Here is a 19,890-nt window from a genome sequence, read left to right as displayed (position 1 = left end):
GTCGGCCGATGTTATCGGGACCTCAGGAGACATGTCTGCCAACCTGTCGTCGGTGCCACTGTGAACACGGTCTTAACCCTCTACTGCATGGCATTGTCATTCCGCAGCGAACCGTAAATTTGCGTATAACGTCAAGGCAATCACTCGTATATGAAAATTGTTGCCGTCTGGTAACACACAGTATGGCTGCGTCGAGCTAGACTGTGTTTAGCATTATTGAGTCGGAGAAACAGTTCAAAGTCGATCATCTTTGTTGAAGGACGAGTGTACCTAAACACATGTGAAAACAGCTGAAAGTGGGAATTTCTTCTGCCACTTAGATCACGTCTAGTTAGATTTTCAAGGCATGTAAAATGATGCTTAGTGATAGCATACATTATTTTCCGTGTCTCTGTAACTGAACGAATAATAATTAATCAATATTTTAAGCTTTTTTCCGTAGGGCAACAAACTTAGAATAGTGAAGAAATCAAAATTAAATTAAAATTCCTGTGTTCAGCCAGCCTGTTCATAATATATTTTGTATGTCAACCCTACCGCCAGAAATTTTTTTCACTGAAACTGGTTTCTCTTAGCAAAAGTCAGGCAACAGCGAGATAAGGGCGCTTTACACGATGATACAATTTGCCAAACTTTACTATGTTTGCTTAAATATTTCATCGTGTACGTCACTGTTCGAAGAATTTGTCAAATGTAAAGCGTGCTTTACGAGTTTGAGAGAAATTTTGACTGATGAAATTTTTTACAAGATGGCGGACAGTGTTTGTGTTGATGTTCCGCTGCATATGTTTAGTGAAAAAGTGATTTATTATTCTTTATCCCCCTGTATCGTCAGTTTCCACAGCTATGGAAATTATGATCAAGAATAAAAACAAAATAGCACTGACAGCTATCAAATTGTAGAGACGTCGCATCTTTCCCATCCATATATTACGTAGGAAGAGATTATGAAGAATATCAGTATCGTATGAACAACATACAAGCAAGAGTGCAATAAAATAAACTAACCGAAGTTATCCGGCACTTCTGCATATGATGTAAGGTGTATGTTTCCACGTTGTTGTCGAATCGGCTGATATTCTCACACAAGAAATATTGACTGTGGGAAATTGACAGTTCAGTCCAAGAAAAAAGGGGTTTCTGGCATCCTGAGGATAAAAAATATCATAATCAAGATATAGCTCGGAATCTACGAACTGAAACCGCAGCTTAATAGGAACTCACAACCAGGCAAATTCTTTTTCAGAAATTTTAGGCGTAAATTAGAACCTCAAAAAAGTAATTAGTTCACGAAGTATGGCGTATAATATGCTTAAAGTTACTGTAGCGAACTTTTTTGGATTGTAGGAGGGCATTAGCTGTCTGAGAATTATTATTATTACATCTGTTTTTATGCCAGTAGAGTGGTGTTTTCATGGCTTCAACGTTTGTTTGCAAGTAGTGGTACATCAGATACTATACTATCATTCCTTTTTGCTATCAGGTATTGTTTTATCACGTAGTTTGAATCATTGTAAGGATTCTGGTTCCTCTTTAAATGTCATTATATGAAAGAGATAACTTCGTCTTTTACGTCGGTAAATACATGTCGTCATTTCAGACAGTACAGAGAGCATTGTTATTCAAGTTACGAACGTCACTCTTAACTTAATGGTGTAATTTACTGATACCATTTCTGACGACGTTACTAGTTTGGTTACCGTGTTGAGTATAAAGTGTAGGGATCTATACCATAGGAAAAGAATTCCACTCTTCATATCATGCATTCGTAAAAGCTGTCTAGTTATTCCAGTAACTGAGGAAAGAGTATACAGTATTCGCTGTGTTCTCGCCGAGACGGATATGGCTCATTCACTTGCATTCTGTGGCTTTGTAATAGCAAAAGTTGTAATGCAGCACTCGCTTTCAAGCGTGGCATCCGCTCCACCCAAGGAGGTTAAAAATACATGCTAACAGCCTTGAGACAAAAGATTTTAATCCAACGTAGTCTCCTTGATACTGCCAAAAGGTGAGGGATGAGAACGGATCGAGTGCGACCAAGCTGTCGCCGAGCAGCTTGTAGCGGTTAACTGTGCAGTCAGTTGTCGGTATCACTCCAAATACAGCCCACTTGCTCCGTGGCAATGTTCGATCGAATGTTGGACAGCCGAATATCCTATCTGGCATATAGGGTGGCCGGACATGCGGTATCCGGCCAAACAGGTATCCGTTTCGTCTCTGTAGTCCGATTCACGAAATATGGCGGTTCGCGCAGGTCGAACCACAGACAGGGACTGCATTGTTGCCGGTTCCAGGCAACAGTCGCGCTAAGCGCCTGTGCATGCTATGCGCTTGAAGAAAGCTCGTGTCCTGCAAATTATGTCCTCGCTTGCTTGAGTAGAATTCGTCGCTTACCAATACCATAAGCGCTGACAAATACACACATAAAAAAATGTTTTGCGTCACCCCGGTCCGCAGAACTCCTGAAGATAGACGTTACTGTGGATATTGTATCACAGACACAGTCCCTTTGACAGTTCAGCGATGTCACTAAACGCACCCAAAGATATAAACAACCATACATGAGCAGCGCCTTTTAGAAGAGGGTGTCCGACAGCGATCAGTTCCAGTCCTCCCACCAGGAAGCAGGTACACGGCTCGTGTTGTCTGTAATTCAACCGTGTCTAGACGCTCAATACCGCAGGTCGACCGTGTCCGCATTGTTACTTTGTCCCAGGAACGGCTCTCAACAAGGGAAGTGTCCAGGCGTCTCGGTGTTTACCACAGCAATGTTGTTCGGACATGGAGGAGATACAGTGGGACAGGAACTGTCGATGACATGCCTCGCTCACGCCGCCCAAGGGTTACTACTACAGTGGATGACCGCTACCTACGGATTATGGCTCGGAGGAACCCTGGCAGCAACGCCACCATGTTGAATAATGCTTTTCGTGCAGCCACAGGACGTCGTGTTAAGACTCAAACTGTGCGCAATAGGCGGCATGATGCAAATTTCACTCCCGACGTCCATGGCGAGGTCCATCTTTGCAATCACGACACCATGCAGCGCGGTATAAATGGGCCCAGCAACATGCCCAATGCACCGCTCAGGATTAGCATCACGTTCTCTTCACCGATGAGTGTCGCATATGCCTTCAACGAGACCATCGTCGGAGGCGTGTTTGGAGGCAACCCGGTCAGGCTGAACACCTTAGACACACTATCTATCGAGTGTAGCAAGGTGGAGGTTTCCAGCTGTTTTGCGGTGGCATTATGTGGGGCCGACGTACGCCGCTGGTGGTCATGGAAGGTGCCGTAACGGCTGTACGATTCGTGAATGCCATCCTCCGACAGATAGTGCAACCATATCGGCAGCATATTGGCGAGGCATTTGTCTTCATGGACGACAATTTGCACCCCCATCGTGCACATCTTCTGAATGACTTCCTTCAGGTTAACGACAGCGCTCGACTAGAGTGGCCAGCATGTTCTTCAGACATGAACCCTATCGAACACCCCTGGGATGGATTGAAAAGGGCTGTTTATGGACGACGTGACTCACCAAACACTCTGAGGGATCTACGCCGAATCGCCGTTGAGGGGTGGGACAATCTGGACCAACAGTGCCTTGATGAACTTGTGGATAGTATGCCACGAGGAATATAGGCATGCATCAATGCAAGAGGACGTGCTACTGGGTATTAGAGGTTCCAGTGTGTACAGCAATCTGGACCACCACCTCTGAAGGTCTCGCTGTATGGTGGTGCAACATGCAATGTGTGGTTTTCATGAGCAATAAAAAGAGCGGAAATGATGTTCATGTTGATTTCTGTTCCAGTTTTCTGTACAGGTTCAGTAACTCTCGGAACCGAGGTGATGCAAAACTTTTTGGACGTGTGTAAAACAAAAATTCACTAAATAGCTCGCTACGACCATGTTTTCATTGGCTGTAACATTCACAGCATTGCGTCCAGGCACTACTGAACGCTCATTGCTGTCGAAGAATGCGTGACGCAGGTGCGCAGAACAACCCTAGACTCGACCGCCATCGTTCCTGACTCTTGACTATAGTGTGTATGTAGATATCGATGTGGAATGAGCTCAGTGGTATATGATTTGCTGGCGACGTCACCATCTGCTGTTTCTGTGCATTCGCTGTCTTCAGCTTACTCAGGATATCAAAATATGTTGATCATTGACATCACTTACCCCCTTGCGTCGTGTTTGGCCGCTGATTTACACGCTGGCACGTGGTCTGCGTGCATCACGAGTGATTGATTTTGACCGGGAAGTCGCTCGCGTAAAACCCTCTTAAGGGAACCCGGAACCTAAAAATGATGAAATTTTGGGTTTTCAGTTTATTGTGAAATAAAATACTACAGATCTTCCTCTTTAAAATGACATATTAATCTTACCTGTAGCTCAACTCAAAGTATTGAAAATATTATTTTCAATAATGTGCTGTAGAGGGCATGTCGCGACATTGAATTTGCATGGATACATGTTCATTGAAAACATCGTTTTTCAAAACTTCCGTTCATTCCAAAGACATTATATTATGTTGGCAACACGATTTGGTGGGCAATTGTTTTGTCTGCGTACTGTAGTCTTTGGATACTGTTGTTTACATTGAACATTTGGTGGTTATTGCACGATTTGTGTTGTATTTCTATTGCGTAACTGGAACTTATGAAATATGCCTCGATTTAGTAACAGCGTTTACAAGAGGAAGAAGCCTCCTCCGAGGTACACTAGAGGAACTGTGAAAATTTCTCCGACCTTGGGAAATGATTATGAAAATAGTGAGGTTATTCATGAAGATAAATCTACTCCTGTCTCTAGCACAAGCAAGAAGTTGCTTGGATCAACTGAAAAATACTCAGTTTATTGGAGAAGTGTATTGAGGATAATGTGAAAGAAATAATTAACATGTCATTGCTCTCAAAGGTGGTTGAGAGTTCAGTACTGTGTAAGGAATGTTGCAAATTGAGTATGTCAGTAAATGTCAAGCGACACATAGGATTTGCAGCAGAAATCTGTCTCCATTGTACTAGTTGTCATTACAGTGTTTCATTTTGGAACTCAGAATATGTCGAAATAGGCCAAGGTGAAACTAATAGTGAGAAAAGCAAGTACTATGGTGTAAATATTAGATGTGTTTATGCTCTAAGGTCAATCGGTAAGGGATACTCTGCTGGTCAAATGTTTTGTGGTGTAATGAATCTACCACCACCACCAACTAAATTCTTAAAATATAACTCGGTTGTTGGATCCTGTGTTGAAGATATTGCCCAACAATCCATGAAAGAAGCAGTGGAGAAGGCTGTGGCGGTGAATGAAGAAATTCCAGATGTTCAGAATCCTCGGGACCTGACTGTCGCACTAGATGGTACGTGGCAGAAGCGCGGGCACACTTCACATAATGGGGTAATAATGGCAACAAGTGCTGATACTACAAAAGTTATAGATGTTGTAATTAAATCCAAGCACTGTAGGTGTCCTAAAAGAACGAAGGATGAGCATGCAGAAAACTGTCGAAGGAATTACAGTGGGTCTAGTGGGGCCATGGAAGTTTCCGATGTGAAAGACATTTTCAGTCGCTCTCTTCTGCAGTACAAGGTCAGATACCTACAGTTTCTGGGTGATGGTGATTCGAAGTCTTTTGCTGCTGTATCTGAGCTGGAACCTTATGGAAATGATGTTACCATTAATAAACAGGAGTGCATAGGTCACGTTCAGAAACGTATGGGAACAACTGCGTCGACTGAAGACCACAATGAAAGGCCAAGTACTCAGTGATGGAAAACCTTTGGGTGGAGCTAAAAGATTGACAGACGAGGTAATCAACAGATTGCAGAGAGGATATGGACTGACAATAAGACAAAATACTCACAGTGTTGATGCAATGGAAAAGGCTGTAATGGCACTTTACTTCCACACCTTATCGACTGACGAGGAACCACTACATGGACTATGCCCACAAGGACCCAATTCCTGGCGCAAGTACAACAAATATCAGGGATCTGAACATCACAGTCTACCAGAAACTGTCATGAAGGCTATAAAACCAATTTTCAGAGATCTTTCTGCAACTGAACTTTTGAAGAAATGTCTCCATGGACGTACACAAAATCAAAATGAGAGTGTGAATAATGTAATTTGGACCAGAATCCCAAAAAAATGTGTTTGTGGAAATTCATACTCTTCATTTTGGAGTATATGATGCCATTGCTACGTACAACAAAGGTAACATAATAAAGTGCAATGTGCTGCAGAAGTTGGATGTGATGCCCGGAAAGTACATGGTGAGTGCAATGATGTCGATAGACAATGAGAGGAAACGGGATGCTGAAAGGAAAGAAAAGGAGTGTGAGAGGCAAGCCAGACAAAGAATGAAAGGTGTGAAAAGAAGGCTAGATGGGGAGATGTATAATGACAGTGAAAACCCCTCTTATGGTGCTGGACTGCACTAAAATGTTAGTGAAACTTTGAAACTCGTTTTCCACAAGTTCACTTTTTTGCCATATAAGGAACATTTTCTGCTAAACTATTAGAGATAAAGACTTAAAATTTTCAAGGAATGTAAACAGTGCCAATATACACCTTGTATCATAGCCTTCCCCCCATGAACCATGGATCTTGCCGTTGGTGGGGAGGCTTGCGTGCCTCAGCGATACAGATAGCCGTCCGTAGGTGCAACCACAACGGAGGGGTATCTGTTGAGAGGCCAGACAAACGTGTGGTTCCTGAAGAGGGGCAGCAGCCTTTTCAGTAGTTGCAAGGGCAACATTCTGGATGATTGACTGATCTGGCCTTGTAACAATAACCAAAACGGCCTTGCTGTGCTGGTACTGCGAACGGCTGAAAGCAAGGGGAAACTACAGCCGTAATTTTTCCCGAGGGCATGCAGCTTTACTGTATAATTAAATGATGATGGCGTCCTCTTGAGTAAAATATTCCGGAGGTAAAATAGTCCCCCATTCGGATCTCCGGGCGGGGACTACTCAAGAGGATGTCGCTATCAGGAGAAAGAAAACTGGCGTTCTACGGATCGGAGCGTGGAATGTCAGATCCCTTAGGTTAGAAAATTTAAAAAGGGAAATGGATAGGTTAAAGTTAGATATAGTGGGAATTAGTGAAGTTCGGTGGCAGGAGGAACAAGACTTCTGGTCAGGTGACTACAGGGTTATAAACACAAAATCAAATAGGGGTAATGCAGGAGTAGGTTTTATAATGAATAGGAAAATAGGAATGCGGGTAAGCTACTACAAACAGCATAGTGAACGCATTATTGTGGCCAAGATAGATACGAAGCCCACACCTACTACAGTAGTACAAGTTTATATGCCAACTAGCTCTGCAGATGACGAAGAAATTGAAGAAATGTATGATGAAATAAAAGAAATTATTCAGATAGTGAAGGGAGACGAAAATTTAATAGTCATGGGTGACTGGAATTCGAGTGTAGGAAAAGGGAGAGAAGGAAACGTAGTAGGTGAATATGGATTGGGGCTAAGAAATGAAAGAGGAAGCCACCTGGTAGAATTTTGCACAGAGAACAACATAATCGCAGCTAACACTTGGTTTAAGAATGTAACCTCCCCACCGTAATTTTAAATAATGATATTATTTAAGAATGCTAATGGACATTGAGCTAAGTGTAAGCTCCCCAGAGAAATTTTGAAACACAATAGTTCAATGTTAACAAGAATACAACCTAACGTAAGCTCCCAGCAAATAAATTTAATGACAATAAAAATGAGAATCGCAATCTGACTCAAGGTGTAAGCTGTCACGAAAATAATGAAAAACAATTCAATGCTAATGAGACTTCAGTGACAATGTAAACTCAATTAAACCGAAATATCGGTCTTTGGCCCTGTGCAAAAAAAATCATAATTAATTCCTTACCCCATTCGAAACTGCATGTCAAATTTCTGCTCTTATTGTTGGCCACGGCTTGGAGGAAATTGATTGCAGAAATTTTGAATTTAAGGGAAGCTTTTCTTTAAGGAATATCAAGGGAATATTTCTTTCATTAAAGAATTCTTTATTAAAAAATTGCTTTGAAAACCAAAATTATTATTGGGGCGATTATTGCACAAATTCGTTACAGTTAATTTACATTATTAGCTGAGCGCATTTAAAAATAATATACCTCATCCTGAATCTTGACCAGAGTGCCATGTCGACGCCCGCCGACTCCTCACACACAACTGTACTCGACTGCTACTACCGACATACTGCTCTGCCCTACTGCTACTGACAGACTGCCCACTGACTACTGCTCGCAACTGTACTGCACGACTACTACTGACAGAGTACCGCTCGCAACTCTCGCGCGGTCAAGCGCAGACTAGCCACGATAAATGGCTCTCTGGTCAGAGACTCTGCAATGCCTCGCCATCGCCGCCACACAACATACGTGTTTCAAGAATCATGAAAGAAGGTTGTATACATGGAAGAACCCTGGAGATACTAAAAGGTATCAGATAGATTATATAATGGTAAGACAGAGATTTAGGAACCAGGTTTTAAATTGTAAGACATTTCCAGGGGCAGATGGGGACTCTGACCACAATCTATTGGTTATGACCTGTAGATTAAAACTGAAGAAACCGCAACAAGGTGGGAATTTAAGGAGATGGGACCTGGATAAACTGAAAGGACCAGAGGTTGTACAGAGTTTCAGGGAGAGCTTAAGGGAACAATTAGCAGGAATGGCGGAAAGAAATACAGTAGAAGAAGAATGGGTAGCTTTGAGGGATGAAGTAGTGAAGGCAACAGAGGATCAAGGAGGTAAAAAGACGAGGGCTAGTAGAAATCCTTGGGTAACAGAAGAAATATTGAATTTAATTGATGAAAGGAGAAAATATAAAAATGCAGTAAATGAAGCAGGCAAAAAGGAATACAAACGTCTCAAAAATGAGATCGACAGGAAGTGCAAAATGGCTAAGCAGGGATGGCTAGAGGACAAATGTAAGGATGTAGAGGCTTATCTCACTAGAGGTAAGATAGATACTGCCTACAGGAAAATTAAAGAGACCTTTGGAGATAAGAGAACGACTTGTATGAATATCAAGAGCTCAGATGGAAACCCAGTTCTAAGCAAAGAAGGGAAAGCAGAAAGGTGGAAGGAGTATATAGAGGGTCTATACAAGGGTGATGTACTTGAGGACAATATTATGGAAATGGAAGAGGATGTAGATGAAGATGAAATGGGAGATACGATACTGCGTGAAGAGTTTGACAGAGCACTGAAAGACCTGAGTCGAAACAAGGCCCCCGGAGTGGACAGCATTCCATTGGAACTACTGACGGCCTTGGGTGAGCCAGTCCTGACAAAACTCTACCATCTGGTGAGCAAGATGTATGAAACAGGCGAAATACCCTCAGACTTCAAGAAGAATATAATAATTCCAATCCCAAAGAAAGCAGGTGTTGACAGATGTGAAAATTACCGAACTATCAGTTTAATAAGTCACAGCTGCAAAATACTAACACAAATTATTTACAGACGAATGGAAAAACTAGTCGAAGCCAACCTCGGGGAAGATCAGTTTGGATTCCGTAGAAACACTGGAACACGTGAGGCAATACTGACCTTACGACTTATCTTAGAAGAAAGATTAAGGAAAAGCAAACCTACGTTTCTAGCATTTGTAGACTTAGAGAAAGCTTTTGACAATGTTGACTGGAATACTCTCTTTCAAATTCTAAAGGTGGCAGGGGTAAAATACAGGGAGCGAAAGGCTATTTACAATTTGTACAGAAAGCAGATGGCAGTTATAAGAGTCGAGGGACATGAAAGGGAGCAGTGGTTGGGAAGGGAGTAAGACAGGGTTGTAGCCTCTCCCCGATGCTGTTCAATCTGTATATTGAGCAAGCAGTAAAGGAAACAAAAGAAAAATTTGGAGTAGGTAATAAAATCCATGGAGAAGAAATAAAAACTTTGAGGTTCGCCGATGACATTGTAATTCTGTCAGAGACAGCAAAGGACTTGGAAGAGCAGTTGATTGGAATGGACAGTGTCTTGAAAGGAGGATATAAGATGAACATCAACAAAAGCAAGCCGGCCGAAGTGGCCGTGCGGTTAAAGGCGCTGCAGTCTGGAACCGCAAGACCGCTACGGTCGCAGGTTCGAATCCTGCCTCGGGCATGGATGTTTGTGATGTCCTTGGGTTAGTTAGGTTTAACTAGTTCTAAGTTCTAGGGGACTAATGACCTCAGCAGTTGAGTCCCATAGTGCTCAGAGCCATTTGAACCATTTTTGAACAAAAGCAAAACGAGGATAATGGAATGTAGTCGAATGTAATCAGGTGATGCTGCGGGTATTAGATTAGGAAATGAGACGCTTAAAGTAGTAAATGAGTTTTCCTATTTGGGGAGCAAAATAACTGATGATGGTCGAAGTAGAGATGATATAAAACGTAGACTGGCAATAGCAAGGAAAGCGTTTCTGAAAAAGAGAAATTTGTTAACATCGAGTATAGATTTAAGTGTCAGGAAGTCGTTTCTGAAAGTATTTGTATGGAGATTAGCCATCTATGCAAGTGAAACATGGACGATAAATAGTTTAAATAAATAGAGAATAGAAGCTTAGGAAATGTGGTGCTACAGAAGAATGCTGAAGATTAGATGGGTAGATCACATAACTAATGAGGAAGTATTGAATAGGATTGGGGAGAAGAGAAGTTTGTGGCACAACTTGACCAGAAGAAGGGATCGGTTGGTAGGTCATTGTCTGAGGCATCAAGGGATCACCAATTTAGTATTGGAGGGCAGTGTGGAGGGTAAAAATCGTAGAGGGAGACCAAGAGATGAATACACTAAGCAGATTCAGAAGGATGTAGGTTGCAGTAGGTACTGGGAGATGAAGAAGTTTCACAGGATAGAGTAGCAGGGAGAGCTGCATCAAACCAGTCTCAGGACTGAAGACCACAATAACAACAACATCATAGCCTTTTTGTGATACATAATTGATAACAGATTTTATTTCAAAGATACTATGGCAAACAATGTGTCAATTATTTTCAGTAACAAAATAGTTATTATCTTCCCAAAAAATACCAATAAATTAAAATCCATATGGTACATGGTATTAAATATAGGTAATATTATACTGTAAAAGTTTCATCATTCTGGTGTTAATAGTTCATAAGAAAATGTTCCTTACATTTAACATCGGAGGTATAGGACGTTCCGGGTCCCCTTAAGGGGCTCCGGAACGCCCTGTACTTGCAATGTTAAAATAACGCTTATAAATTACATCTTTCCTCACAAAGTATTTGAGGTAGGAAGTTGAACTTTTTACAGATTGTTTATTGGAATATGGGCTACAACTTAACACAGGGATTTTACAAAATTTTAGTTCAGTTATTAAAGACGATTTTTTTTCAATTGTAATGAAAATTCACAACATTTTTTTGCAATTTTTTATTTATATATTCAAAAATATACAGTTTTTTGGAAAAAGGCTGTGTTAAATTACGCAGAAGGTACTGTGTAACATTTACTGAAAGTTTGAAACAAATATGTTAGGAAGATCCTTAGAAAACATGTAATTAGTATGAGAAAATAAAAGTTTTGGGAATCGAGCGACAAAGATTGGATTAACTTTTTAGTGCATTCCAGGTCCATAGGATGGATTATCTTCATCCTCTGCAAACTCCTCCTCCAGCTTCCTGTTGTTCCTCCTCCCGTTTACTCTTGCTTGTATTTCTAGACTCTTTACAGCCGTGTCTGCAGCCCGAAGGCGTTCCTTGTCTAAAGCAAGCATCGCTCGTACCATGTTAGAACCTATCTTCATTCCCATATTTCTAAATACCTTGCACCTTTTCTTAAAAGCCTTCAGAGGATTTCTAATAACTTTACTTTTACTCATTATTATACTTCAACAAAACAGAGACTCAAGAAACAGAGTTAATTATGAATATTTTCGAGATAACGACAGAGTAAATAAACATGAAACAATCGACAATCACACCAGCGATATATATTGAACCATCACAGGTTGGCCACAACACATACTTTATCTCACATCACTAAAATGTACCTGATGAACACGGACGTTAATAATAACACCATTTGACAGCAGTTTAACAGCGCCACAGTGGGTCACGCCCATGTAGAACACATTTCAAAAAAAATTTAAAAATAGTTGTAGTCTTCGGAATTGAATAAATTATATATCTATTAAAAGGTAATAGTCTGCAGATTCAGAAAACGCAAAAAAGTAAAAATTGAACTATTCATGATTTTGAGGCTTTCCAGAGCCCCTTAAAGGTAGCAGTTGCCAGTGGCGAGCACGTGTGGTGGAGTGTTGTCAGAACGCGTGTAAAGTTTGGCTGAAAGGCAGTAGCCAATGGAGTGCGGCCGGCAGCGCAGGAGGGGGCGTGGTGGGGAGAGGGCGTCGCGCCTGACAGGCAGTCAGTGCCGCTCCGGCTGCGCGCGCGAGCGGACGTGGGTGCTGTGTTGCGTGTCGTGTGCAAAGTGTCCGCCGACGGCAGCGCGCCGGCCGCGTGCCCGCTGCCATGGCAACGGAGCTGCTGCTGCTACTCGCCTCCGTCCTCGCCGCTGCAGCGTCGGGTAAGCGTGGCCAGCTGCCGTGTCTGCGGCTAATAACATTACTTGAACAGTGTCATTGCTTAAAGTAGCCTATTTCACGGTTATGCTTGTTGTTATGATGCGTTCTATCGTCTTCGTTAAATTGTCACCCTAGCTTGTATAGGAGTGTGTATGTATGTAATGTATGTGGTACATTGAAGATACACTTAATAATCGACTGAAGTAATTGATATCTGGATTACTAAGGATGTTTAATTGTAACGTCTTGTGGCTACTACTTCTGCAGTGACAAAAATTAATCCCGTAACTACACGAAATTTTTCTCGTTTATTATCCAAAGACCAAATTAATGTAGCATGGCGTTTTGTGTCTGTATTATATCGTCAAAGCCTCGAAGAACGCAAGCACTAATCGCGATGTCTTCGCCAAAACTGCGTGATATAATGTACTGAAATAAAATTATGACTTGCCAGTAATAGTACAACTGCAGTTTTGGGAACTCGTCGATCTCGTAGTGCAGTAGCAGCCGCCGAAGATCTTCGGTCGTCTGTGAATTTACTGTTCATAAATAGGAACTTACACAGAATCCTCGGATACGGTGCTATTGAGTTCGCATTGGACCATATGATGCGTAGCCGTAAAGCAGATTTCTCTTAATTAGAGGAAAACACTTCCCGAATTTCCTTGATCGCGCTTGCAGATTCACCAGCAAATGTCACCGACCAAGTGGCCGAAGGTTCTTGTATAGAAGCTTAGCACAAATTCACTTTCTACAAACTTCTGGAAATAATTTAGGCTGGTAGAATTATCGTTTAACATATCAGCAAAATTGCGAAAATTAACACCAATGCTTTATATCTTTCTGTACTCGTCAAATAATTCAGTTCCAATCTGTTTTGCAAATGGTGTCCAACCAAAGATAGTTATTAGCAGCAGTATCATACACATATATAGGGTAGCGTCTCTTGTAACAAGTGTACCCATTGATCGCTAATTATTCACCTAAGTGGTCCGCTCACACCGGAGCAACTATGTGTCACAGAATAAACGCATTTATCTCGCAGGCGAAATGTGCGAACTTGCTGTATTTTACAAATTTTCAATTGATGCTAACTCGTCAGTTGATTAGTTTAGTATTTAAACAGTATAGTAGCATAGGCTGGTGCTGGCACCCATTAAGAAGCGGATTCTCCCGAATGTCCCAGGATCCATCTCGCAAGATGCGTATAGCGAACTAGCAGAGGCCAAGGCTGCGGTCTATTACGAAAGTGATTATTTATTAATCTCTAATCAAATTCGTTAATTACCTAATATCTAGTCAACGCTTCCCTCCTTACAGTCAAATTCTGTCATAAATTTATATTTTCCCCGATTCGGTTCAGAACCTGCTCATTAGTTAACCGAGATTCACGTCTGCCTTACTACTCTGCAATTCACATTTTAGCGCGTCGATGGGGGTTCATCGAATCACCGACAGACTTTTTTCCATCGTTCCACTCTGTAAGCGCATGCGGGAAAATCGAACACTTACCCTTTCCGTGCAATTTCTGATTTCTCATATTTTATTACGATGACAGATTCTCCCTACGTACGTAAACGTCAAACAAATATTTTCACATTCGGGGGAGAAAAGCTGGTGATTGAAATTTCGAGAAAAGATCTTGCCGCAAAGAGAAACTCCTTTATTTTTATTACTGCCACCCCAATTCGCTTGCGATACCCGTGACACTCTCTCCCTTATTTCCCGACAATACAAAACGAGTTGCCCTTCTTCTAACTTTTTCGATGTCCTCCGTCAGTCCTATCCGTTAAGGAGCTCATACCAAGGAGCAGTGCTCCTGATGATAAAGGACAAGCGTTAAGCAGACAGGCTCTTTAGTAGATCTGTTGCGTGTTCTAAGTGTTATGCCAATAAAACGCAGTGTTTTGTTCGCCTTCCTCACAACATTATCTATGCGATAGTTTCCAGTTATGTTGTTAGTAAACTAGGCAACGGCCTTGCCGCAGTGGATACACCGGTTCCCATCAGATCACCGAAGTTAAGCGCTGTCGGGCGTGGCCGGCACTTGGATGGGTGACCATCCGGGCCGCCATGCGCTGTTGCCATTTTTCGGGGTGCACTCAGCCTCGTGCTGCCAATTGAGGAGCTACTCGACCGAAGAGTAGCGGCTCCGGTCAAAGAAAACCATCGTAACGACCGGGAGAGCGGTGTGCTGACCACACGCACCTCCTATAGCCGCATCCTCACTGAGGATGACACGGCGGTCGGATGGTCCCGGTGGGCCACTTGTGGCCTGAAGACGGAGTGCTTTGTTAGTGAACTAGGTATTTAGCAGAACATTACAGCCCTTACATTTGAGTGATTTATCGTGTAACCAAAATTTAACGTATGACCTTAGACTTTTTATAGTTTAGAGTCAACAGCCATTTTTATCAAACCCTTTTACAAATGGTTTTGATTTTCTGGTGATTCATAAAACGGTAAATGACAGCATCATCTGCAAACAGTCTAGGAAGGCTATAATACTTCGTTGCCGAACGCCAGATATCACTTCTGTTTTACTCGATGACTTCGTCAGCTACTATGAAATGTGGCTTTCCTGGCAGGACGTCACGAGTCCATTCGCACGACTGAGATAATACTCTTTAGACACGCAACTTGATTAGAAGGTGCTTGTGAGGAACGCTGACAAAAGCCTTCTGGAAATCTAGAAATATGTAATATTCATCTAATCTTCAGCATTTCCCTTTGACGTACACGTTCACACTCCATACCAATGTTTTCACGAAAGATTTTCTAAAACTTGAAATTAAAATTATTCTCATTGGTAACACATTTCTTTTTTTCCGGGAAAGGTTTCTCTTTTTTTTTTTTTTTGCTTCGTCTGTCGTATACTATTTTGTTGCCAAAATAAAAAAGAAACTATTCAACTACTTTCATCGCATCGTTTCGTGTTCTCATTGGTAACACATTTCTTTTTTTTTTCGGGAAAGGTTTCTCTCTCTCTTTTTTTTTTTTTGCTTCCTTTGTCGTATACTATTTTGTTGCCAAAATAAAAAAGAAACTATTCTACTACTTTCATCGCATCGTTTTCTCATCTGGTTTCCGTAGCATCACTTAACCCGACAACACTCCATTACTCATGTTTTACGTTTATCCGTGTCCACATTGTAACCTTTTTTCGAAACAGTACCCTTTTTCTACAGCCAATTTTCCTAGTCAACGACCACCACTGACGGAATTAACAGTTCATGGGGAAATCTTCGTTTCCCTATTTCTCCTTCCTGTACTTTAGTTCCTGTTCCAGTTTCCGCTTGGTTTCCAGCATTGCATGCTCAATGTACAGATTGAATAACGGTGCGGATGCGCTAAAACTGTGTCTGGCTCCGTTCTTGGCTTAGTCTCCCTTTCGTGTTTTTGACTCATAATCACAGTCAGCTTGCTGTGCAAGTGTAGACAACCGCTCACTCCTTGTATTTTAAGTGTCATATTCACGGTAACATGCCAATAGAACAACCCTTGTTTTTAGTAGTAGTAGTATGGTAGACTGCCTTGTTCCAGTGATTTACCGCACATTCCTCTATCATTTCGTTTACAGTTAACGAATGTACGCTGCAGTCTTCCAAGTAAGGAACATGCAGCTTGCAGCGGAGCATTATAAATCAACACTCCAGCCCAAAACTGGACTGTTAAATCACGGCCTCCGTTTTACGCGGTCACAGAGGCCGGGTCGAGCGAAATTTGTGTGTCTGTCTTACGGGAAAAAAAAACGGACTGCCCCCATTCTCTATCGACAAACTTTCAGGCGAAGATCGGCGTTGTTTGCTGAGGAATTTGATAATAACGACCTCTCGTCTACTAAGCAAAGCGATTTAATATATTTAGGGCGTTTGTAGTTTTGCTGTTTGTATCTTTCTGTTGTGTTGTAGCAAATATCGGTGTAGTTGACGTTTGTGGTACTGCGATCGTTTGATATTGTGGCAGCAACGAGTCACAGTCGAGTTGAGCGCGTGTCACTTAAGAAACATGTGTGGCATTAACCTCGTGAAGTGTTTCAGTAACTAATGGTACTTCTTGATAGGTTTAACTATGTAAACTGTTTCGAGCTCGAAAGTACGAGAGTCAGGATATGAATCTACGTACAATATGATGCAAGAGGCCAGCACGGCTATATTTGTCCTTATGGATGATTACGCATTTATAATTTACATCTAACGTTTTCAGAATGGCATGAAATCTAAACTGTATAATTATACTGACAATAAACCAAGAAGCTGACACCTGTACGTGGTTATGGAATCAGGTCAAAAATATTTCTAAGGTATGCTATAGGGTCAAGCCTTGCTTATTCCTAGATTTCCGTGGAACTGTTCTAGTCAGCAGATACGTTTGGGATGGACATATAACTGTGGCAGGAAGAGAACCGGCCACCACCAAGTAGTTGCTGCTATTAAATTGCCTTATTTCCACGCAGCAACTATCTATCTATATATATATATATATATATATATATATATATATATATATATATATATATATATATATATCTTACAGATCTGTCACAGAGACAAACAGGATTAGGCAGCAGCTATTGCAAAGCTAGACAGCGACACAGATGAGCAACACTTTACTTAACTAGAGTATGAAGACTGGCAATACAGATCAACGTTCACTTGCAATGGCACCCCAGAATTTTGAGAAAAATTGGACGATTATTTAAGGCTAAGTGCTTCACAAATTGAACTACCCAATAACGCTTTGGTGCACCTCTGGCCGTTACGCAAGCAGTTATTCACCTCGGCACTGACTGAGAGAGTTGTTGGAGGTTTGCCTGAAGGATATCGTGCCCAATTCTGCTCAAGTGGCACGTTGGAGCGTCAAAATCCCGAGCTGACTGGAGGGCTTTGCCCATAACGCTCCAAAAGTCCTCAACTGGGAAGAGATCCGACGATCTTACTGGTGAAGATAGGGTTTGTCAGGCACGAAGACAAGTAGTAGGAACACTCGCCCTAATGGGGGGGGGGGGGGGGGGGGCATTATCTTGCTGCGATGTAAGCCCAGGGTGGCTTGACTCGAAGGGCAACAGAACGGGGAGTAGAATATCGTCGACGTACCGCTGTGTTGTAAGGGTGTCTCGGATGACAACCAAAGTGCTCCTGCTATGAAACGAAATGGCACCATAGACCATCACACTTGGCTGTCGGGCCGTATGGCGGGCGAGAGTCAGGTTGGTATCCCAGTGCTGTCTGGGATATCTCCAGATACGTCTTCGCCGGCCATCGGGGCTCAGTTCGAAGCGGGACTCGTCCCTTAAGGCAATTCTACTCCAGTCAGTAAGATTCCAGGCCGCAGACATGTCTGGAGACGTCCCAAACAGCGGTGGGATACCATCCTGACTGTTGCCCACCATACGGCCCGACGGCCAAGTGTGATTGTCTGGGGTGCCAATTTATTTCACAGCAGGACCCCTTTGCTTGTCATCCGCGACCCCCTCACAGCTCGGCGGTTCGTCGACGATATTCTACGGCCCCTTTTTGTTGCCCTTCTTGGCAAGCCATCCTGCACTTCCATTTTCAGCAAGATAATGCCCGCCCGCACACGGCGGGAGTTTCTACTGCTTATCTTCGAGCTTGCGAAAGCGCATCCTGGCCAACAAGGTCACCAGATCTCTCCCCGTCTGAGAACTCTTGGAACATTATGAGCCGGCCGGAGTGGCCGTGCGGTTCTAGGCGCTACAGTCTGGAGCCGAGCAATGGATACGGTCACAGGTTCGAATCCTGCCTCGGGCATGGATGTGTGCAATGTCCTTAGGCTAGTTAGGTTTAATTAGTTCTAAGTTCTAGGCGACTGATAACCTCAGAAGTTAAGTCGCATAGTGCTCAGAGCCAATTTTTGGAACATTATGGGCAGGGCCCTCCAATTGGACAGAATTCGGTACCATATCCTTCAGAACATCCAAAACATCCAACAATTCTGTCAGTCAATGGCAAGCTGAGGAACTGCTTGGGGCCAGCGGTGGAACAGCGCGTCATTAACTTGCTGAATTTGTAAAGCTTCTTCTCCTAAATAAATGATCCAGTTTTCCTTTAATTGTAACCATTTTTTCGTTTGTACTTGCACATCACATTTGCTGATTTCCATCCCATCCGGATAATTCATTCGGGGTGCCTTTTTTTTTTTCTTCTTTTGAGTGCATAATGTCCTGCTTGGCTCTTTCTGGGAGCGATAGTAGATAAGTCCTGAGGTACTATCCTATGGTACTATATTGGGGTATTATACTGTGGTACTGTCTAACTTTAGTTGCTAACTAATTGCTGTACCACAGTGAGTAGTGGAACGAGGTCTGGGTTACTAAAGTGGAGAACCACAAATCAACAAAATATTAATTAAATACATACAGTTTGATAATAAAAATTATTTAAGAAACAAAGCTTATTTACGAAGGAATAGAGTAAAACAATTTACATAAATATAATAATACAATGAACAGCACAGGTAGCTCCCTAGACAGAGGCTGCTTCCATAGGGTACAAGTCGTAATCACTGAAGTTCCATACTGACCGCTCAGTAACAGGTTATATAATTATATGCAGGAGAATATGCCTCAAAACAAAACTCATTCAGATCAAGGCTCAACATCTAACAAGCATATGGATAATATATGTTATGTTATGTTATGTTAACAGGGGAAACTAGAAACGACGGAGACTCTCCGTCCCCGCCGCAGCCGCAGTGGTCCACGATCCCACGACGACTACCACAGTCCACTTCACCCTTCCGCCGCCCCACACCGAACCCCGGCTTATTGTGCGGTTCGACCCCCGGTGGACCCCCCAGGGAACGTCTCACACCAGACGAGTGTAACCCCTATGCTTGCGGGGTACAGTAATGGTGGTGTACGCGTACGTGGAGAACTTGTTTGCGCAGCAATCGCCGACATAGTGTAGCTGAGGTGGAATAAGGGGAACCAGCCCGCATTTGGCGAGGTAGATGGAAAACCGCCTAAAATCCATCCACAGACTGGCCGTCTCACCGGACCTCGACACTAATCCGCCGGGTGGATTCGTGCCGGGGACCAGGCGCTCCTTCCCGCCCGGAAATCCGTGCGTTAGACCGCACGGCCAACCGAGCGGGCTATGAATAATATAACTTAAAATAACAGCGCGTTAGAGTACTTTCACGAGATGCCCTGCTTACGTTCTGATACCCAAAGGCAGCTCTGCAGATAACTGATGAGACGGAATTACTAACGACTACAAGACCGAGCGAGGTGGCGCAGTGGTTAGCACACTGGACTCGCAATCCGGAGACGACGGTTCGAACCCGCGTCTGGTCATGCTGAC

The 19,890-nt window shown here is 42.7% G+C and overlaps 1 protein-coding gene and 1 pseudogene across 1 annotated transcript in view; both read left to right on the top strand.

Moving 5' to 3' along the window:
- The first annotated feature begins 12,454 nt into the window (after positions 1-12,454).
- Positions 12,455-19,890, top strand: part of LOC126412583 (uncharacterized) — a 474,286-nt gene continuing 466,850 nt past the window's right edge. Inside the window, exon 1 of the mRNA XM_050082234.1 lies at positions 12,455-12,567. Coding sequence (XP_049938191.1) covers positions 12,513-12,567 — 55 coding nt within the window. The 5' untranslated portion in view covers positions 12,455-12,512. The remainder of the gene's footprint in view (positions 12,568-19,890) is intronic.
- LOC126413362 (5S ribosomal RNA) lies at positions 14,535-14,652 on the top strand (annotated as a pseudogene).

The sequence above is a fragment of the Schistocerca serialis genome, chromosome 7 (assembly GCF_023864345.2).
Source record: "Schistocerca serialis cubense isolate TAMUIC-IGC-003099 chromosome 7, iqSchSeri2.2, whole genome shotgun sequence".
Classification (NCBI taxonomy): Eukaryota; Metazoa; Arthropoda; class Insecta; order Orthoptera; family Acrididae; genus Schistocerca; species Schistocerca serialis.
The sequence above is the reverse complement of the archived record's forward strand: the minus strand, read 5'-3'. Positions and strand labels throughout refer to the sequence as shown.